General features: G+C 32.3%; 1 protein-coding gene across 1 annotated transcript; it reads right to left on the reverse strand.

Annotated features, from left to right (window-relative positions):
* Window positions 1-12,850: 12,850 nt before the first annotated feature.
* LOC142616767 (uncharacterized) lies at window positions 12,851-16,341 on the reverse strand. Its single transcript, XM_075789551.1, has 3 exons — window positions 15,752-16,341; window positions 13,846-13,939; window positions 12,851-12,895 (listed from the first exon to the last, which is right to left on the reverse strand). Exons 1-3 carry the CDS (start codon window positions 16,339-16,341, stop codon window positions 12,851-12,853), a joined length of 729 nt encoding a protein of 242 aa, XP_075645666.1.
* Between the last annotated feature and the right edge of the window lie 2,571 nt (window positions 16,342-18,912).

The following is an 18,912-nucleotide window of genomic DNA, read 5'->3' on the forward strand; positions in this document are numbered from 1 at the left end:
TCTAAGTCAACTTCTGATCTATGAAGCACTGACACAGCTATAGAGCCGCTGCACCGGAGTCCGACGCTGCTCAATGCGGCGTGTGGTGGGCGACACCGCTGCCCACGCATCGGTGCCACGTCGCTTTTTTCGTTTCCCGATATGCGCCAATTCGCGCCGAATCGGGTCATATCTGCTGAAACCGCCAAAATAGGCCGATTCAGTCCATACCAAGGAAGTCAATACCGTACCGGAGGCTGTACCGGTTTGGCCACCGGTACAATATATTTCGGATACCGGTCAATACCGGTGTACCGTTTCGGGTTTACCGCTATTTTATACACACACACACACCAAAATCTCTAGAACTATGTTTATAAGCATATAATATTTCACTTATATTATAGTAAATATAAAAGTTTATCATAAAACATTACCTCAATTCAGAACAAATTATTCATAATTTTAAACTTTAGTATCAATTAAAAGGAAAAAAAAACACAATATAAAAAATAGAAAGCTTAGTTGTTCATTGCATACTAAAAAAACAAATAATACTAATAAGTTAATGTAAATAAGTTACCATTATGCTCTTACAAAAAAAAAAAAAATGCTTTTTTCTGTACCGGCCGGTACGCCCGGTATTGCCCGAAATTGGCCGGTATGGCCGGTACGCAGTCGGTACGGCCGGTATTTTTTTCGGTACAAAATAAAAGTGTACCGGTACGGGTGCACTGGCCGGTACGGTATGTACCGGTCGGTACGGCCGGTACCGGTACGGTATCGGTAACCTTGGTCCATACCCGCGCCTATACGGTTGATTCAGACCGAAATTCAAGTTAAACATAAAAAAGGGTGTGAAACGCACCGTTTCAACCCAAGCTTTAAACGGAAAACTCTAAAATCTCTACCCTTTTGTTTTTCGATCTTTGCTCTCCTCTCCCTCTCGATTCTATGCTCTCCGCCTCCCCTCTCTGCTCTCCATCTCCCTTCTCTCTCACAGACCCATACTCAGAGCCTAAGACAATTTCAAAGTCTTACTCTCACACTCACTCACAAACTTTGCTCTCCATCTCCACCATCACTCGGTTTCAAGTTTCAACCCTCAAGCTCACCGACTCAACTCTCAACTCAGGTATCAAAGCTGTCCGTGGTTGCCAGGGATTTGGAGACTTAATTGTGGGTTTTTGGATTGGAGTCTTTGGATTGCTTGAATATTTAGTCTTCTGATGGATAGCACAACTATAGGACAACTTTTTGGTACTAAGTAGGGAAATGACAAAGATAACTTTCTAGTGGTGGAAAACAAGACAGTGATGGGTTTTTTTTTTGTGATTTTTCTGGTTTTGGATTGACTGCGGGGATGCTTCAGATAGATCAATGTTTGCTCTGATATCAAAATTGACCCAGGACAACCAGAAAAAAATTAAAACAACAATGAAATAAAAGATATGACTTAGGAGTCAGAACCTAGGTCTGGCTTGGAGTTAGCACTAAGCGGGGAAACCACTAGGAGTCAACACTTAGGGTAGACCTAGAGTCAACACCAGACCAAAGAAAGACCAAACGACCATTTTTTGATTCATCAAAATATCAACTCCTTAAGGAGTATAATAGGTTGCTTATAAAGGACTACTAAACCCTAGTTCTAATTGGTTAGGAAACCCTAATTGCCTTATTATGAAAATAACCCTGCTTCCAAATTAAAGTATTACTAGCCTAATAAACTACTAGGACCTAAAACATAAAAAATACTATTGAATTGCAAACATAAATAATACTAAATAAAATTTCCTTGCGTCTCCTGCATCACACTCACTCACAACCTCTGCTCTCTGTCTCCAGCATCACTCGGTTTCAAGTTTCAACTCTCAAGCTCACTGACCCAACTCTCAACTCAGGTATCAAAGCTTTCTTCTCAGTTTCTCACCCTCCATTACACTCTCACACACTCTATTACTCATTGTGATTTGATTTTAAAAATTTTTTTTTTATATAAGCTGCCTGTAATGTTGTGAGTTGTGACTTGGGTTTAAATTTATGAACATCATGTTTTAGTTATTATTTATTATTGCTCTTACATTTAGTATATGTTTATATAATATGAAAAGGTATGCTTAGCAATATATAGAAAATATAAATAAAAATATTTTAAATAATTTTTAATCGCCGCATCCGCCCCCTATTTTTTCAAAAATTGCCGAGTCCTGCACCTTTACCTGCACTTGCGCCTGAATCCGGAAACGCACCCGTGCTTCATAGCTTTTGATGAAGAGAGAGTATGCCAACAGAAGACCCAGCTTGAAGAGAGAGTATGCCAACAGAAGAAATTACTACAGCAGCAGGAGATAATATTAAAGAAGCAGGATACAATATTAAAGCAGCAAAGAGAGGAAATGGCATGGCAGACAAAGAAAATGGTCACTTTAAAATCACAATTGGCCATTTTGATTCAACAATTAAGGGGACAAGTTATTACTTTGTTATGTTTTTTGTTATACATAAATTATGTGATTTTTTAAATAAATGTATTTCTTTATGTAGTTTTTAGATTTGTGTTAAAATGTTAATTGGAGTTATTTGTTTTTTCTTTTAGTCTGGAGACATGTTTAGTGGTGCTAGAGATCAAAGTGCGACACAAGTACAACAGGGATCTTATTCTGCAAGTCAGGAAACGTGACCTTATTGTGGGATTGAGATTCTATCGTGATATTTTGTTATAGTTGGGAAAAATATGGTCTTAATTTGAGACTGGTAAAATCTATGATTGATATGAAAGATTTTTTTTTTTGGGTGCTAGATGATATGAAAAGTAATTTGTTGTATTTTTAGAAGTAGTATTGGATGAATTGTTAGTAGAATTTATATTATGATAGGATATTCTTTATTGAGTAATTCTACTAAAACAACAATATTTTTCACTATGGTTGAGTAGGTATCATTTACAATTAATTGTTGGATATATTTCAACAATTTACTTTTGTGATTAAGCAAAAAGGAGTAACATACAAATCTAATTATAAGCAATAACACAAATACATGTAATAGGCAAAATCAATAAATAGATACTTTATATATATGAAGAAATTTGCAAGATAATTGAAAAAACTCACAGATTAAATGCGTAAAGGATGAATGATATAGATTAAGTCTTGAGTTAGACACAATCTCCTTAAAATAGATTTTTCCCCTCACACAATTTGTGCTGCTTTAAGATTCATGAACGTCTATCTCATAGGGTAAAATGATTTACAGCATGAAGAAGAAGCACACAAAGTCTGTGTTTTGTAATCTAAAATATGTCTCTTTCTCTCTCTTTGACTCAAATGATAATGCACAAAATATTCTCTCTAGAAGAGTTTCTTAAAAAAAAGTATTTTTTTTATGATTGAGGGATTATAAATATATATATATATATACACACACGTTAGTGAATAGACACACTGTTCAAGAAAAAACTGAACAGACACATTGTCCAAGGAAAAACTGTTGTGCATAGACTGACTCAAAAAATAAAAAAATAAAAAATTATTATTTGGACAAGAAGGCGCAGTCCACATATGCTGAAACCCAACCTAATGTTTAGCCCATGAGCATATAAACTCATATATTATCTTGTTCCTTTTCTATATGGGACTCAAGGATTTTCACCACTTTTTAATAACATTTTCAAGTGAGAATACCTTTCCAAAAAAAAAAAAAAATGCTCCTGTAGTCCTATACTATTCCAAAATGTGAAGAAGAATTTTTTCCCACGTAAGTATGTGTATTTCCTACGCAAAAAATCCCTAGTGTGCATGTAATGCGAAGAATCCTTTCCCATATTTGCATTTCCATGTCACCATGTGAATTGGAGAAGTCATTTTCATGAAAGCGAAACTCCAAGTATTGCCCACAAGCACTCCAAGTGTTCATGTGATAATCATTTTCGCGATAGCAATACTACAAGAGTCCAATTGTCCCCATAGGCACTCCAAGTGTTCAAGTATTCTAGAAAGTTCAAAATAAGTGTCCAATTGCCTCCATAAGCAATATTCCACAAAGTTCAAAGTCCAAGTGTGCAATTGCCTCCAACAATTCACCATAGAAGAGCTTTAAAGAAGCAGTTTTGTGGCACAAGCCTGGAGAATCTAGAAAAGATTCCAACCCTTCTACCTTTAATAGTCCTTCTACTATTGAGAAAACTTTACTCTTATTTGTTGATAAGGAATATTTCTACAAAGTACTCATTACCTACAATCGCACCCATCACCTACATGCTCATTCCTCACATAAATGCTCATTCGTTACCTACATGCTAATTAATGGGGAATATTTTCATCAGTTAGCTCTACTAGTTAGCTTTACCAGTCAGCTTTAGAGAATAGAAACCACAAGCTCGACTTGTCTAACGAGCATAGTTTATCTGAATTGTTTAACTCGTTCGTTTGTTTAACTCTTAATTTATCCTTGCTTTGATTTAATTGTACATGTTGCTATTTGATGATGATAATATGATGAAGCATGCTTAGATGAATGCTAGGGTTTATGATCTATGCTTTGATGTCATGCTAGATGTATGTTAGGACCTTGGATATGTGATGGCATGATTAGATGAATGGTAAGGCTTTGTTTGCAAGCTTGATAGATGTATGATTAGGGATGTTTAATGCCATGTTGATTGCTAGATGTATGCTAGTTTGTGCGTGAGTTAGATACAAGTAAGTGCGCCTTTAATAGGATTAAGACATAAGACACAATGATAGGAAGCCAACCTTAGGATTGGGTGGTTTTGGGTGCCTAACACCTTGCCAAGACCATACCTTAACTCAGAACTCACATCTTTGGTAGTAAAATCAAAAGGTCCTTCCTTGAAAGGATGCTATATACATAATTCTTAAGCCATTGCAAAAACTAGGTGGTGACTCCATTTCGACTTCCCTTGCATCCACATGCATTTTTTTCAAAGGATAAGCCAATGCATGGAAAATATGATCCTAACAATCTTCTCCTTTGGCAATCCATGACAAAACCATAAAAACAATTATGAGATAAAATTAAACAAACAATCTCCCTAATTGATTACACAGAAAGTACATAAGTCTAACAAATTCTATGAGCTCTTGAAAAACTTTGAAAGAGGAGAGATCAATGTATGAAAGACTTGCAACTTGTCTTAATTGAAACACTAAACAAGATCCATGAAGGCATCAAGTTTGAAATAGAGACAAGTTATATAAACCAAGAAACATGTGTATAAAAAAAGAAAAAAAACAGAACATGTGAGATAAAGAGTGAAACACATACATTATCATCATATATATATCAAATAAAGCATAATGTACGTAAAATGGTTACAACACCAAAAGTACAAGTAGTGAGTAAACAATATATCAAAATCCTCACTACATTCCTCAACCTCTCTCCTTACCAACTAGTCTAGCTCTTCCCCTAACCCTAACACCTAGCACTCTCATAGTCAAAACTACTCCCTCTTTTTATCACGAGTGAAAAAGAGTGAATCACTAAGAGGGTTTCATATCATCATCAAAGTCTAAGCCGAAAGCATCATCATTATCATCATCTTCACTAGCAAAAGAAGCAACAAAAGGCTCACACTCTAGTGAGCGAATAAAGCCACCAAGGTGAGATTGAAGACGAGCTATCTGACCAATTTGAGTGTTCATCTAACACATCTCATCAATAAGATGGTCAAGATGATCACCAAAAGAGGCTTGAGTGTCTTGAATATCACCAATATCACCCCTAATAAGCTGAAGCTAATCAAGGATGGTAGCAAGAGGCTCTTCTACTCCGGAAGAAAATGGTGGAGCAAACAATAAGGTGGGTCAAGAAGTATAGGCAACACCGTCCACAACACAAAACTCAGCCACTTCCCATTGAGTGGGAGCAGATTCTTGTCGAGGCTGCTTGGTCTTGGCTACCAGTTGTGCAAAACTCCTAACCAGAGATTCCTTACTAACAACACCCATCATATAGAAAGGAGTAGAAGAAGGAATAGGAATATGTGCATGCATGAGAATGCAAGTGATAGCTAAAAGAAAAATTAGCTTATCACATGTGGCAATGTCTTGATAGATATCTAGTATGGATACTATCATGTGTGAGGGAAAGTCTATAGAAAAACCCTCTAGGAGAGAAAAAAGAAAATGAGCATGAGGTTGAGTAATAGTGTTATAGTGAGACCATGGTATGAGAACAAAAGTCATCATCATATTAAGAATCCATGGACTCTTAGCAAAATCACGGGTGACAAAGTTAAGGGTGTCACCCCAAGACATGTGATGCTCACAAAAGCATGTGGCAAGCTCATCTCTAGATAGAGCTCTGAATGAAGGAGAACCTAGATAGTCAAGATTAATCATCCTTGGTACATGGAGTACTTCGAAATAAGTTTCGGAATAACAATGATACATGTACCTCGAAATATAGCAGTAAACTGAGGAACATAGGTATTGATAGCGTGTATGTTGGAGTAGAACATAGGGAGGTTGATTGTTTCTTGAAAAATGAATAAGAAATTGAGTTTTCATAACTAATGGATATCCTTTATGCTTTTGTATCTAAAATAACCTGAATGAACATTTTGATAATCTTTTTATGACCAGAATAGAGTTAGTTACCTCCTTCCAAAATCCACAAGAAGACTCCTAATTGGTTTTCAATTGCACCAAACCACTAAATCATTTGCTCTTGTAAGTATCAGACGAGCACCAATCTAGATATATATATTTAAAGCCAAAACTTAGAGAAAAATCAAATTAGAACCCAAATTGGATTTCAATTGGAGTCTAATTTTGCATCAAGTGTTCAATTGAACTTTCTTAATTTTAGTGAACCACAATAATGACAGTACTTCAATCTTAATACAATACTTATTACTCAACTATTCTTAGCATGAGAACCTTACAAAAATGTGTGTGTCGTTTATTGTTCATATATATGTCATATAGGAAAAAGAACTAATGTAATAGTTCTTTAAAAAATAATACAAATGTCATTATATACTTCTAATTGATGTTAATATGCTTCAAGCCTCATATCTTCGTTTGATAGTTGTGCTTCAGATCCAAAGTTAGATCTATGTTTCATTACTTCTTCGCAAAACTCTAAGGTTTTTTTTTTTTTTTTTTTCTTATTCTTTAAAATGTTATGTTGTCTACATGAATATGCATATCAAATGGATACACACACACCCCTGCGTAGCGTAAGCATGGATTATGAGCTAGTATAAGCTAAATCATGGGTTCAATTATGATGAGAGAGAGAGAGAGAGAGAGAGAGAGAGAGAAGGAAAACATGTCATTGGTGGTGACAATGGAATTGAAGGATAAAATAAGAATTTCAATTGAAAAGTGAGGGTAAATAAGGTCATCAATTTATGTTATCTGTAATTTGTTGACGGATTGAATAGTAAAAATCTAAAAGAAATCAAAATTTGATATATTTAATTCTAATTATGTTATACTGGTTATATATTTATTGCAAGAAAAAGAAATATGGTTAGAAAAAAAAGATCACTTTTGGGAGTATGTTGAAGGATTAGATGGTCTTCTCAAAAAAAAAAAAAAAAAAAGTCATTTTAAGTGTAATTTTTGTGAATGAGATTTTGATGGAGGTGCTCCAAGGATTAAATCACACTTAGCCGGAGTTAAAGGTCGTGATATTGATATTTGTACAAAAGTTCCTGATGAAGTTCAAGTTGAAGCTTATTTAGCAATTGGAGGGCATAGTAAAAAGCTTAAGATTGCATCCAATTCAAGCAACGTGGAAAAGAGCAAAAAAAAATGTCAACTTCAATGTCAAATGATTTGCGTCAGACTGCCATTTTAGAGATGTACAAAAAGAAAGATAAGAGTGCGATGGACAAATTGGTTACCCAACATGTTATATTGAATAACATATCATTTAATGTTTTTCCAAACACCATCCTTCATTCGCTTTGTGCAAGGTTCTCTTTCTCTCTCTCTCTATCTCTCTCTCTCAATTTTTTGATGAATTTTTTATACATTCTTCTATTTATGCCAAATTACTAATCTTTGGGAATCCTTTCTTCTTCTTCTTTTTTCTTTTTTCAACACTAGAATCATTATGCTCATTTTCTCACTTAATTTAATCGGGTAGTTTGCTGGAATTCAAAAAAAGGTTCTCTCTCTCTTTCTCTCTCAATTTTTCGATGAATTTTTTATACATTCTTCTATTTATGCCAAAAAAATTTAATCTTTGGGAATTCTTTTTTTTTTTTCCTTTTTTTTTTCAACACTAGAATCATTATGCTCATTTTCTTACTTAATTTAATCTGGTAGTTTGCCGGAATTCAAGTAAAACTAGACAATAATGAATTTTACGGCATTGGAGAATGCCTGAATATATATCAGCCAAAAGTTGAAAGTCAGCAAATTAGTGGAGCTATGATTAAGCTTCAAACGGGATTGATGGTATTGTCAATGTTCTTTAATTAGCATTCTTATTTCTATTTCTCTATATATGTTTCCTAGAATTAGTATTAGTCTCATTTTTATTTTCTCTATTATATTCTAGGTAAATCAAGAGTTCTTTAAAACTCCACATTGGTTAATGCCATTTAGATTTTTTTAAAAAATTGTTTATTTTTTCTCTTTAATTGTTAAATGTTATCCTATTTTTGTTCTTTCTTATTACTCTAATTAATGTTGATGATTTTTTTTTTTTGGTTAGTTAAGGTTGATGATTCTTTCTTACAGAGAAAAGAAGAAAAAAATGAAAACAATTGAATTCCGTATAAACTTGTACCTAAAGGGGACAAGAGCCTTTGTTTATTTGATTAGAGACAATATATTAAAGGGACATATCCTTTGGCCATTGCATTGCATTTCTTGGAGGTTAAAAGATAAAGCTTGTCATTATAGGAAAACATTTTGGGTGGGGATAAGGGCGTGATTTTGTTTGCTCTAAGAGTAACAAAAGATCTTATTATAAAGGAAGCCCACAATCATATCACATGCTTATTACACTAACCATGAGTTCAACTCATTATTCTCTCTCACCATGTTTCTACTACATTTGCATTTAGCAGCCTAAGATTAGAATTTATTCCCAATAGAAGACTTGTAGAATCATTCAATTTTTATAGGAAACTAGCCGCAGACTCGCGCGATATGTGGAAATATAAATTTTATGCAATGAAGTGTAATATATAAAAATTAACAATTACTTCAAGCATTGTCTTTTTTTCAAAAAAAGAAGAAGAAGATTTTTACACTTTTTTTTAAATCTTTTTATCTCTACAAATATATCATTTTAATATTTTTTTGTGTATTTCATTAATATTTTTTAAGGTGAACCATATTCTTCTAACTTTGTTGTAGTGTGTTACATTTGCTTAATATACAACTCATCTCTTAAGGAATAAGAAAATTATCATAATAATAAAAAATCATCACAAAATTACAATGTTAACTTAACCAAAATTAAAATAAAACTAAAGAAATAAAAAATAGATTTTATAATAATTTATTAGTCAAAAAATTGGTAGACATATTCAAATTCCTATTTCCAAAAACAACTAAGAGTGCGTTTGGATACCACTTATTTTGCTGAAAACTGAAAACTGAAAATATTGTAGCAAAATAATTTTTAAATGTGTGAATAGTGTCGTGAAACTCATTTTAAATGAAAGTTTTTGTAAAAAAAGAGGTTTGTGGGTTTCGTGAACAGTGCACAGTACTCACTAACAAACACATTTCAGTGGAGGTGGAAGCTTGTCAAATAGGTAGTGGGTCCCCGTGCACAGTGCACGAGACCCATTGACAGACAACATCCCATGTGATGAAGCTCTTCTCAATAAAAAGAAAAAAAGAAAAAGGAAAACCCAGAAACGTGAAACGCTAGACACACCATCCATATCCAAACGTAGCTTAAGTATTAATCCAAACCAAAATTATAAAAGAGAAAGAAAAGACTTTCTGATGGGAAATTAAAAAAACACAATACTAAAACACATATAAAAAAAAACTATCAATCTTAATTAGAGTTATAAGAAAGAACAAAAATCTTTTATGCGCAATTGTTCTCTTTATTGGTATTTATTGTTATATATTTTATTTTTACTTTTTTTTTCTTCTCATCTTATGTTATTCAACATTTAAATTCAGTCACATCTTCCACATCATTAAATTATTTATATTTTCTCTTTTTTTTTAATAATTAAACATGGAATATTTTATTTAAATTCAAATCAATAAAATTATCCTTAAAAAATTGTACTTTTTTTTTTAAATTTAAATTTTACATTTACACTTTTTCCAAACTTTTTCCTTATCTTTACTTTTTCATCTCTCTACTGCCTTCTACCTTAATATCACTATTCATCTCCCCACATCTTCTATATCATTAAATTATTTATATTTTTCTCTCCTTTTTATTTAAAATAAATTAAAATTTTACTTAAATTCAATAAATAAAAGTGTCCTTATAAAGTGGAGTAATACTAGGGACACACTCATTCTCAAACCCAATACATCAAAGAAAAAATATAGTGCGAAACAAATGCCAATTGGGAAACACTATAAATTAAAAATAATAATAGTGAGGATATCAAACCAAATATAATATAAAGAAACTAATAGTTATATATACTAACTTAAGAGTAGCAAAATTATATGAAAAAAAAACTACAATGCATATTTAATGCAATAAAATCATCATCAAATTTTGGAAAACAGTAAGTTGCCTATGGAGAGAGAGAGAGAGAGAGAGAGAGAGAGAGAGAGAGAGAGAGAGAGAGAGAGAGAGAGAGAGAGAGAGAGAGAGAGAGAGAGAGAGAGAGAGATGGCAAAGAAAAAAAATCAAATGTTAATTAGTAACTATTAATTGGAAAACAAAGAGGTTGTAAGGAGAAGTAAAAATACAAAATAAATATGACCAATATGGAGAACATTGAAAACTTTACAGTACAATAAAATCAATTGTTACATTCACTTAAAAAATTGAATCAATAATAAATAATTAAACACAATCATAGCAATATATTTAAACTTCAAACTAATCAAACTCTAATTCATAACTAAAAGGAGACGTTCTCATGTAATAATAGAAATTACATAAGAAATAAAGTTAGAAAATTTTAAAACCCCTTTTTTGACATTTCATTTAACTTTATATATATATATATATATATATATATATATATATATATATATAATCTTCATACACAATTACATTTAAAAAACTTATAAACAATGTTACATCTCATTTAACACATTTGTTATGAAAATCATTAGTCAGTAAATATATGATTATAGTAAAAAACTTTATAAATGAAATTATGAAAAAAAGTGATAAAACTAATTAGCTACTATTATTATGAAGCAGTAGTTTATGATTTTACACATTTAAAGAAGTGGAATATATAGAGTTTACTTAAGGTATATGTAAAGATTCATATTAAAAAGATATGTAAAGGTTAAAAAAATGTATATTTTATAAATAAATAAAAAGGTATATGTAAGGTTTTTATTAACTTAAAATAAAATGAAAAATCAATTATTATTAATAACAACAACAACAACAACTATGATAATAATAATAATAATAATATAGGGGTAATTACATTCTCCTTCCTTGTGGTTTGAAGAAATGACACTCTACCCCAAACTTAAAAGGAAAAAATATTTTCATACTTTACATTTGTTTGACTAAAATTTGTTAGATTAATATTAAAATATTGTGTACTAACCTGTCTGTGCTTAAGGCAAGTTCCAAAATTATCCTTAATTTTAAAATTAAATTCTTTTATTTTAAAATTTTAAATTAAAGTGTATTTCAAAATATTAAGTAATGTCTTTTGCTTCTTTTTTTGCCCTTTTCTTTTCCCAATGAGTTATGGGGAGATTTGTCATTTCAAATGTTTTGGTATTTTATAAATTTGAATTTGAATTCTAAAGTTATGAGTAATGTCTTTACTAACTATGGTTAAAAGTTTATAAACAGATTCTTAAATAAATTTAAAATATTTTGTTATCAATATAAACAAAATGAGAGGGTGTTATTACTTATTACTCCAAATATATTTAATAAGATCACCCTAAAAAAATTATCTCGCGCAATGTGCGGGTTTGCGACTAGTCCAATACTAAAGATAAACCCAAGTAAAGATAACATAAATAATAAAAGTAATCTCCACATATGTGCTATCATTCGGTGTCTGCACCATTTACCTTCTACGTAATTAATGCATGTACAAACTCTTTTGGAATTCCATGAAATAACTTTTAGAAGTTGATTTTAAAGTTCAATTTCATCACTTACACAGGGTTGGGTAATCATCAGCTTAAGATCAACAGTTTTGATATGACTGACCTGTCGAGTATCACCCATGTGGTCCTCAACTTTGTGGCAGCGTTTATAGCAACTGTCCTTGGACAAGGTCCAGCATGCACCTTTATATTGAATTCACTCTGAAATTTCATGTGCAAAAATAATCCAACCAACCTTTAGATTAATAGGGGATCAAGTAACAAACTTTTCCTATAAGCTGCTATACTAAGAATCATGTGGGCAGTACTTTATTGAACTGTTAATAATATATTAGAAGTTTATCACTCATATTATGCAGGAACATGATTATTCATTCAATCACGTTCTCATATTATGCAGGAAGTTTATCACTCATATTATGCAGGAACATGATTATCAATCATGTCTCATTTGCAATCCAGATGAGGCAACATAATTTAATTCTTTGCAATCATGTCTCATTGGCCTGTGTAGTTTATGGAATCCTTTTTGGCAATCTTTACCATGTGCTCATAAAAGGCCCAAATAATTTGATTTACTACGACTACTAAAGGTACTTTGTTTCAGTGGAAAGTTAATTATTTGATGCACTGGATCAGCCTTGAGGATGATCCAACATAGTTCTTAGGTTTTCAGGAACCTGCATAGTTGAAATAAAGCATCATAGATGTTTTGAATTTCAAACTTGATTATCTGTTGATATATAGAAACGGAAACCATTGCACAAGATTTTGAAGGAACAATATAAGATTCTAAAGAAACCAATAGACAACCTTACTTATTAAAAAAAAAAAAATAGACAATCTTGCTCAAAATCAGAAAGACGTAGAGTTGTGATATATTTTAGGAAACTCAAAAAATAATTGTGCTGCTGTTTACTTTTTAACTATATGTTTCGAGAGAAAATTATTAAATACTCTGCGAGTACTATAAATGCGTACTCTCCCTTCTTACATGAATGATGAGTTCCACCATAAATTTAATTAGTGAAACTCATTATTATGTAAAAGAGAGGAGTACACATTTATGTTATTTATGTTATTCAGGAGCACCCAATAATTATCCTTATTTTGGGTGCTTGTTTCGTAATTATTATAGGTCCCATTACGAACAGAGTAGTCCTGTGAGGATGGTGGTCACCCCATCTATCAATCAACACTAAAAGATGATTATGGACAATATTTGTCACTTAAATCTGTTGAAGCTTGCAGATTGAGGTTATAAACCTATGATACATGATGAGATTTCAGAAGGTATAGTGTCATGTGCATAAATGAAACTTACGTAACATGATATGATGGTTGGCTGCTACAAAGTAATTCATACTTCTATTATTTCCTTAATTTTACTGCTTCTATTCTATTCTTGAATGTGTTGGAATACTGTGGATAGTGTTGGTTTGTTATAGTAATGTGTGCCAGTACATGTACTACATGTAAATGACCATATATTCCTTTGGAAGGTAGGGTTTATGGGTAAATTCCTGTTTCGAGTTTATGGGTAGATTCTGATACCAATATAATACAGCTTTCTAGTTTCATGAGTTAGGACTAGAAAATATGAAGCCTGGCTGCAACTTTTTAATCTGACCTTTTCTGTTTCAAACTGCTTAGCAATTTTCTGGATCTCCTCAGCATTATGGTACTCTTCACTCCTTCTGGTAAGTTCTTCCTCAACAATTCTCCTGTTGGCTCCAAACATTGAATTGATATCCGTCTTGTTCTTGTATCCCACTGAAGAGAGAGAGAGAGAGAGAGAGAGAGAAAAGAAAAGGGTACAGAAATATTAGAAACATCAGTTCTTTGTGATATATAGCTGTGATTTTTCATATATACTTTCATATCATTTTAATTATTGTGCTTGATGATGATGATTGGCAAGAAGAAAAAGAAGAAGCAGGAATGCTTACACAGCTTCCCTCTCATGAAAGAAAACGTACTAGGGTTATTAACATGGTGAAGAACTCCGAGAAGTGTAACCACATCTCCAGGCTTAAGTGATAAGCCTTGCAGGGTCCATTTGATTGCGCTATAACTAACATCCCTTGATGCATCTTGGATCACCAGTACCCTCTGAGACTCTTCAGACATGATTTATTCTTCATATGATACAGTGCTTAAGAGAACTTAGCTTAGTACTACAAAGATTTATATGCAGTGGTTTCACTTGATTATTTAGTCCTGCACTACACGCTTTTTATCTATCTTCTAAATTTCTCTTGCATGAAATGCCATTATGGCTCCATATATTCCTCCATATTTATAGCTACTAGCTAGGTATATGCATGTGCACTAACTGAGAAGAAGCATAGAACCAATAAGGCTATAAATATCTGACAATTATCAATTTGAGCAGGTATGAGTTCATTCAAATCTTGTAAAAAAAAGTCAAGAATAAATTAACATGAAAGGAAAATGATCGAGGATATTTTATGCAAAAGATAAACAAAGAAGACAGAAGATTTTGTTAATGTTTCACAGATTCAGATAAATAGAAAGCTTAGAGGAAATATAAGAGAAAATAGTGGTGGTGACTGGTGAATCCATGCAAAGCTTCTCTAATGTTAGTTTGAGCGCATATTCGGATATCCGAAAATGGACCCTGGGAGTTTCTTCTGTTGAAAGGAGATCCAATTTAGCCTTTGTTTATATGGTGCCCAAGTCCTATGCAAGAAAAAATGAAGAGGTTGATGAAAACAAAGCTCTAAGAAAGCTGTCCTTGTGGGAATGTGAGTTTTATTATAATGTTCATTGGATGGATTTTTTATGCAATGATAGACAGCTAGGAACATTGGTTATCAATCAGCTGGACATTGTAATAAAATTTGTGTATCTTCCTTTGTCTTTAGCGGTCTTTTTCGCAAATAGCATAATTTTAGAAAAAAATTGGGAGAAATGCATCCGATCAAACTTAATTAGTTATGTAGTACTTTTTTTGAATTTGAGTTTGTCAAACTCGAGTTTCATGCATATTAGGTAATTTGATCAAACATAATGCTTGAAACTTGAGTTTGACAAATTCGAGTTTCAAAAAAGTAGTACATAACTAATTAAATTTGGCCAAGAGCATTTCTCTTAAATTTTGTTCCAAAAATTATATTATTTGGCAAAATTAGCTGTCTTTAGTAAATGTTTTATATGAGCAAGATGGCTGAGATGTGAATAGCAATGCAGGTAATTCAATCATTACTTCATCATGATATACTAGTAGCCACGTTTAAAAGTACTTTTTTTTTTTTTTTTTGAGAAAGAAGCTGACTTGGTTTTATTAATTTAAATCAACTACATCCATTTGTAAAATCGAAACAATATGCGATGGGACATCTTCCATCCATACTTGAAAATTTGGTATGCGTAATGCATTTTTTGTTAGACTATGAGCTACCCTATTGCCGCTTCTCTTAACATGAGAATACAACAATCTTACATAACTATTAGCAACTCTTTTCACATCTTCTATCAGCAAACCCGTTGGAGATAGGCTACACGCCACTAACTTCAAAGCATTTATAAGACTAAGAGAATCCCCTTCAAGAATAGCACTTCGAAAACCCAATTCAAGCGCAAAGGACACAGCCTTCAAGGCAGCCAGCGCCTCAACCTCATCAGGCTTGTAAGCTTGATGGATTTTTTCTGAACAAGAAGACAACACAGCTCCATTATTATCCCTGATTACCACTCCAATTCCGGACTGATTAGAATCATTGAAGACAGCACCGTCAAAGTTTATTTTCACCAAACCAACTTGCGGATTTCTCCATCTTGAAACTCCATAGCTGCTGTCCGTGACCTGCACTACAGAATTCTGCAGATTAGTTCTAAATTGTGCCAACATTTGTTTCGCTTGTTCAGCCACTTGATGGAGCGGAACAGCTAGTTGGTTCACACGGACTTTATTTCTTTGATTCCACACCATCCAAGCCGTATATGCAAACAGCTCTATTGATTTTCCTTCAGCCATCAGCCATGACAGCAGTTCCTTCATATCTACCAACTGAACCTCGGACCTGAAACTCCATTCTTCACAATCTCCCCAAACCACTTCCAACTCCGGGCATGACCAAAGAGCATGCTCGGTCTCCTCCATAACAGAAAAACACCTCTCACAGATCGGGTCAGTTGTGATTTTCCTATAATAATTGAAATAGATAATTCATGTTTAATAATTTGACAGCATCACTTTAGCTATATTATAAATCATTAAGTATTACAAAGAATGCCAGGCCATGATATTTAATTCGTTTTATTTTGTATTTCATGTACGTTAGTATGTCATTTTTTCTTGAGAGGAATCTAACTCAAAGATCCGTGTGTGAGTGATAGGGATATAAGCTTTTGGTTTTTAATGATAAAAGGACTTTTATTAATAAGTTTACATTGTACTAGGAATAGTTAAATATATAAGCTTTTGGTCACCACGCTCCCCCAAAGCTATAGGAATATACTCTTCTCTCTTGTATAGTATCGACCTGGTAATGATAAGATGAGAGATTATCACATCGTTGTAAGAGCATTTGCATCAGTCTATGTAAAATTTAAAAAAAAAAAAAAATCCACATTTTACCCAATTAACTCTCAAAACCTTTTACATCAATCAATGTAAAATTGTGCAAAAATCCATTTTCTCGATAATAACCATGTAAATATCTACGATTATTGTAGTTTTGTATTTTATTATTTTAATTTTTTTTCCTCACCTCTTGCTCTCATGTCTTACCTTATGTATATTAGAAAAAATAGATTTTTATGCTAAAATAAACAATAGTTTTCGCACGAGCTGATAATGCTCTAATTCAAGATAACCAAATAGGTTTTCCTTTATGCTAGTAGTATGATATTAATGTGCAACAAAGTAAAACTAACTTCGCATCCTCAGTCCTAGTATGAATACTTGAATAGCAAACTAGTACTTGTATCTTAGAGTTGCGTACTCTTTGTTGATGATACTAGGATAACAAGTGTCCAACTGCTAAAATTGAAAGAATAGTCAACCGAAATAGACAAAAAGTTGATGAGGGAAAAGATGTCAGTAATCGGCTTCGATTTTTTCACCAAAAAAACATTATTATGTTCAAGATGTCAGTAATCGTCTCCAATATAGAATATTTCTTATGCAAAATAATATTATCCATTTGAATTGTCAATCCAATAGATTCATGTCTAAACTATTTAATAGCTTGTGAGAGGCATTGGTGAAGCATAAACTATCCAATAGCTTTGCAAGGGCGGGGATTCTAGAGAATTTTAAGAAGATGAATTCTTCCAATAATACATGAATGTTCATTTCCCTTGGTTTTATAAACTAATTAGAACAAAAAACAAAATTCAGCATACTTGTACGAATTATTATTATTACTTTATTTGGACAAAGGTTCTTTGCCTTGATTCCTAAACGAAGACAAGGAGACTTCAACATATTATATGAATTTGACTATTGTTAGGATAAAAGTTCATCTAATGCATTATTAGTCCATTATTTGGATAAAGGTTCATTTTTAAGATACCTCATGCATTAGTTAATCCACCATTTAGATAAAGGTCCATTTTCCTTTGATTATATTAATGTGTCTTTAGGGTCCCTTTTTCCCACAATTTTATTGGACACCCACATTAGCATTACCTATTTTATTCAAGCAACAAATAATGGATCTTGAAATTTCTTTGAAGTTCCAACATACCCAAATTTGATACAATTACATGGGTTGGATTTTAGTATTAAGGATCCACATTTTTTTGAATTGGGCTCATGGTTCATAAACTTCTTCACTCTATGAGATGGGCTCACGACCTATATTATCTCTACATTATATAATAAATTTATAGCCCACATTATTTGTTGACTTCACGGATTGCACATAAAATCTCTATTTTCCTTATAAAATTAATTGAGCTCATAGGTTACCATTTTTCCTCAATTTGAAGAATGAGCTCAAAGCTCGAATCACAAAATGGTCCCAAAGTCCTAAATAGGCTCACTCTTCACTTGAATCAACAGTCCAATATGAACTGGCATTTTGATAAATACTTACAAGAAATCCTGAATACTAAATATTATTATCAAAATAAACACTTACAGGAAATAGTGGTAAAAATAAGTATTTCCAAGCAGAAAAAAATGAAGATTATAATAGCAAATAACTGGGAAAGTAAGGGAGAATATGAAAGTTAAAAATTAAGTTTTAATTACAAACAAAGGGAAATAGGCTATTTATAGGCAAAAATAGTCACTATTTGAGTAGTAAGAATCACATATGAATAGCAAATGGTAAATTTGACTTTTTTACCATTCATCTCACGAGGGAAATACTGTAGATGAATAGTTCATGTCAGGTAACAATAATAATAACTTTAGCAATTTGGTTATAGGCAGCAACAATGATTTCAGCAACAATTTTGTCCGTATGTGTCGATAGTAGCAATCTTGCAATTGTAGGGTTGAAGCAGAGAATCAAGCCTCAACTAAATTTGAAGTAACACACATACACATGTTATAATGTTTAATTATTTAATTATTCTAACTTAATTATGTAAATTTGATGATATTTAAGTATTTTACATTCATTTTACTTTTTCCTAATTAGACAAGAATTTGTAGCAAATTAAGTTACAGTAATTTCTGCAAAATGAACATGTGTCAATTGATCATTTGGTTCAATAT

This window comes from Castanea sativa, chromosome 11, assembly GCF_040712315.1.
Source record: "Castanea sativa cultivar Marrone di Chiusa Pesio chromosome 11, ASM4071231v1".
Taxonomy (NCBI): Eukaryota; Viridiplantae; Streptophyta; class Magnoliopsida; order Fagales; family Fagaceae; genus Castanea; species Castanea sativa.

What these genes read in the sequence shown, in the direction of transcription:
- LOC142616767 (XM_075789551.1), bottom strand. Translation starts at nt 16,341, where the DNA reads ATGGAGGAGACCGAGCATGCTCTTTGGTCATGCCCGGAGTTGGAAGTG. An exon ending in AGTCTTATAAATGCTTTGAA is followed by an intron (nt 13,940 to 15,751) that starts GTTAGTGGCGTG and finishes TGGAGCCAACAG; the next exon opens with GAGAATTGTTGAGGAAGAAC. An exon ending in AGCAGTTTGAAACAGAAAAG is followed by an intron (nt 12,896 to 13,845) that starts GTCAGATTAAAA and finishes TCAACTATGCAG; the next exon opens with GTTCCTGAAAACCTAAGAAC.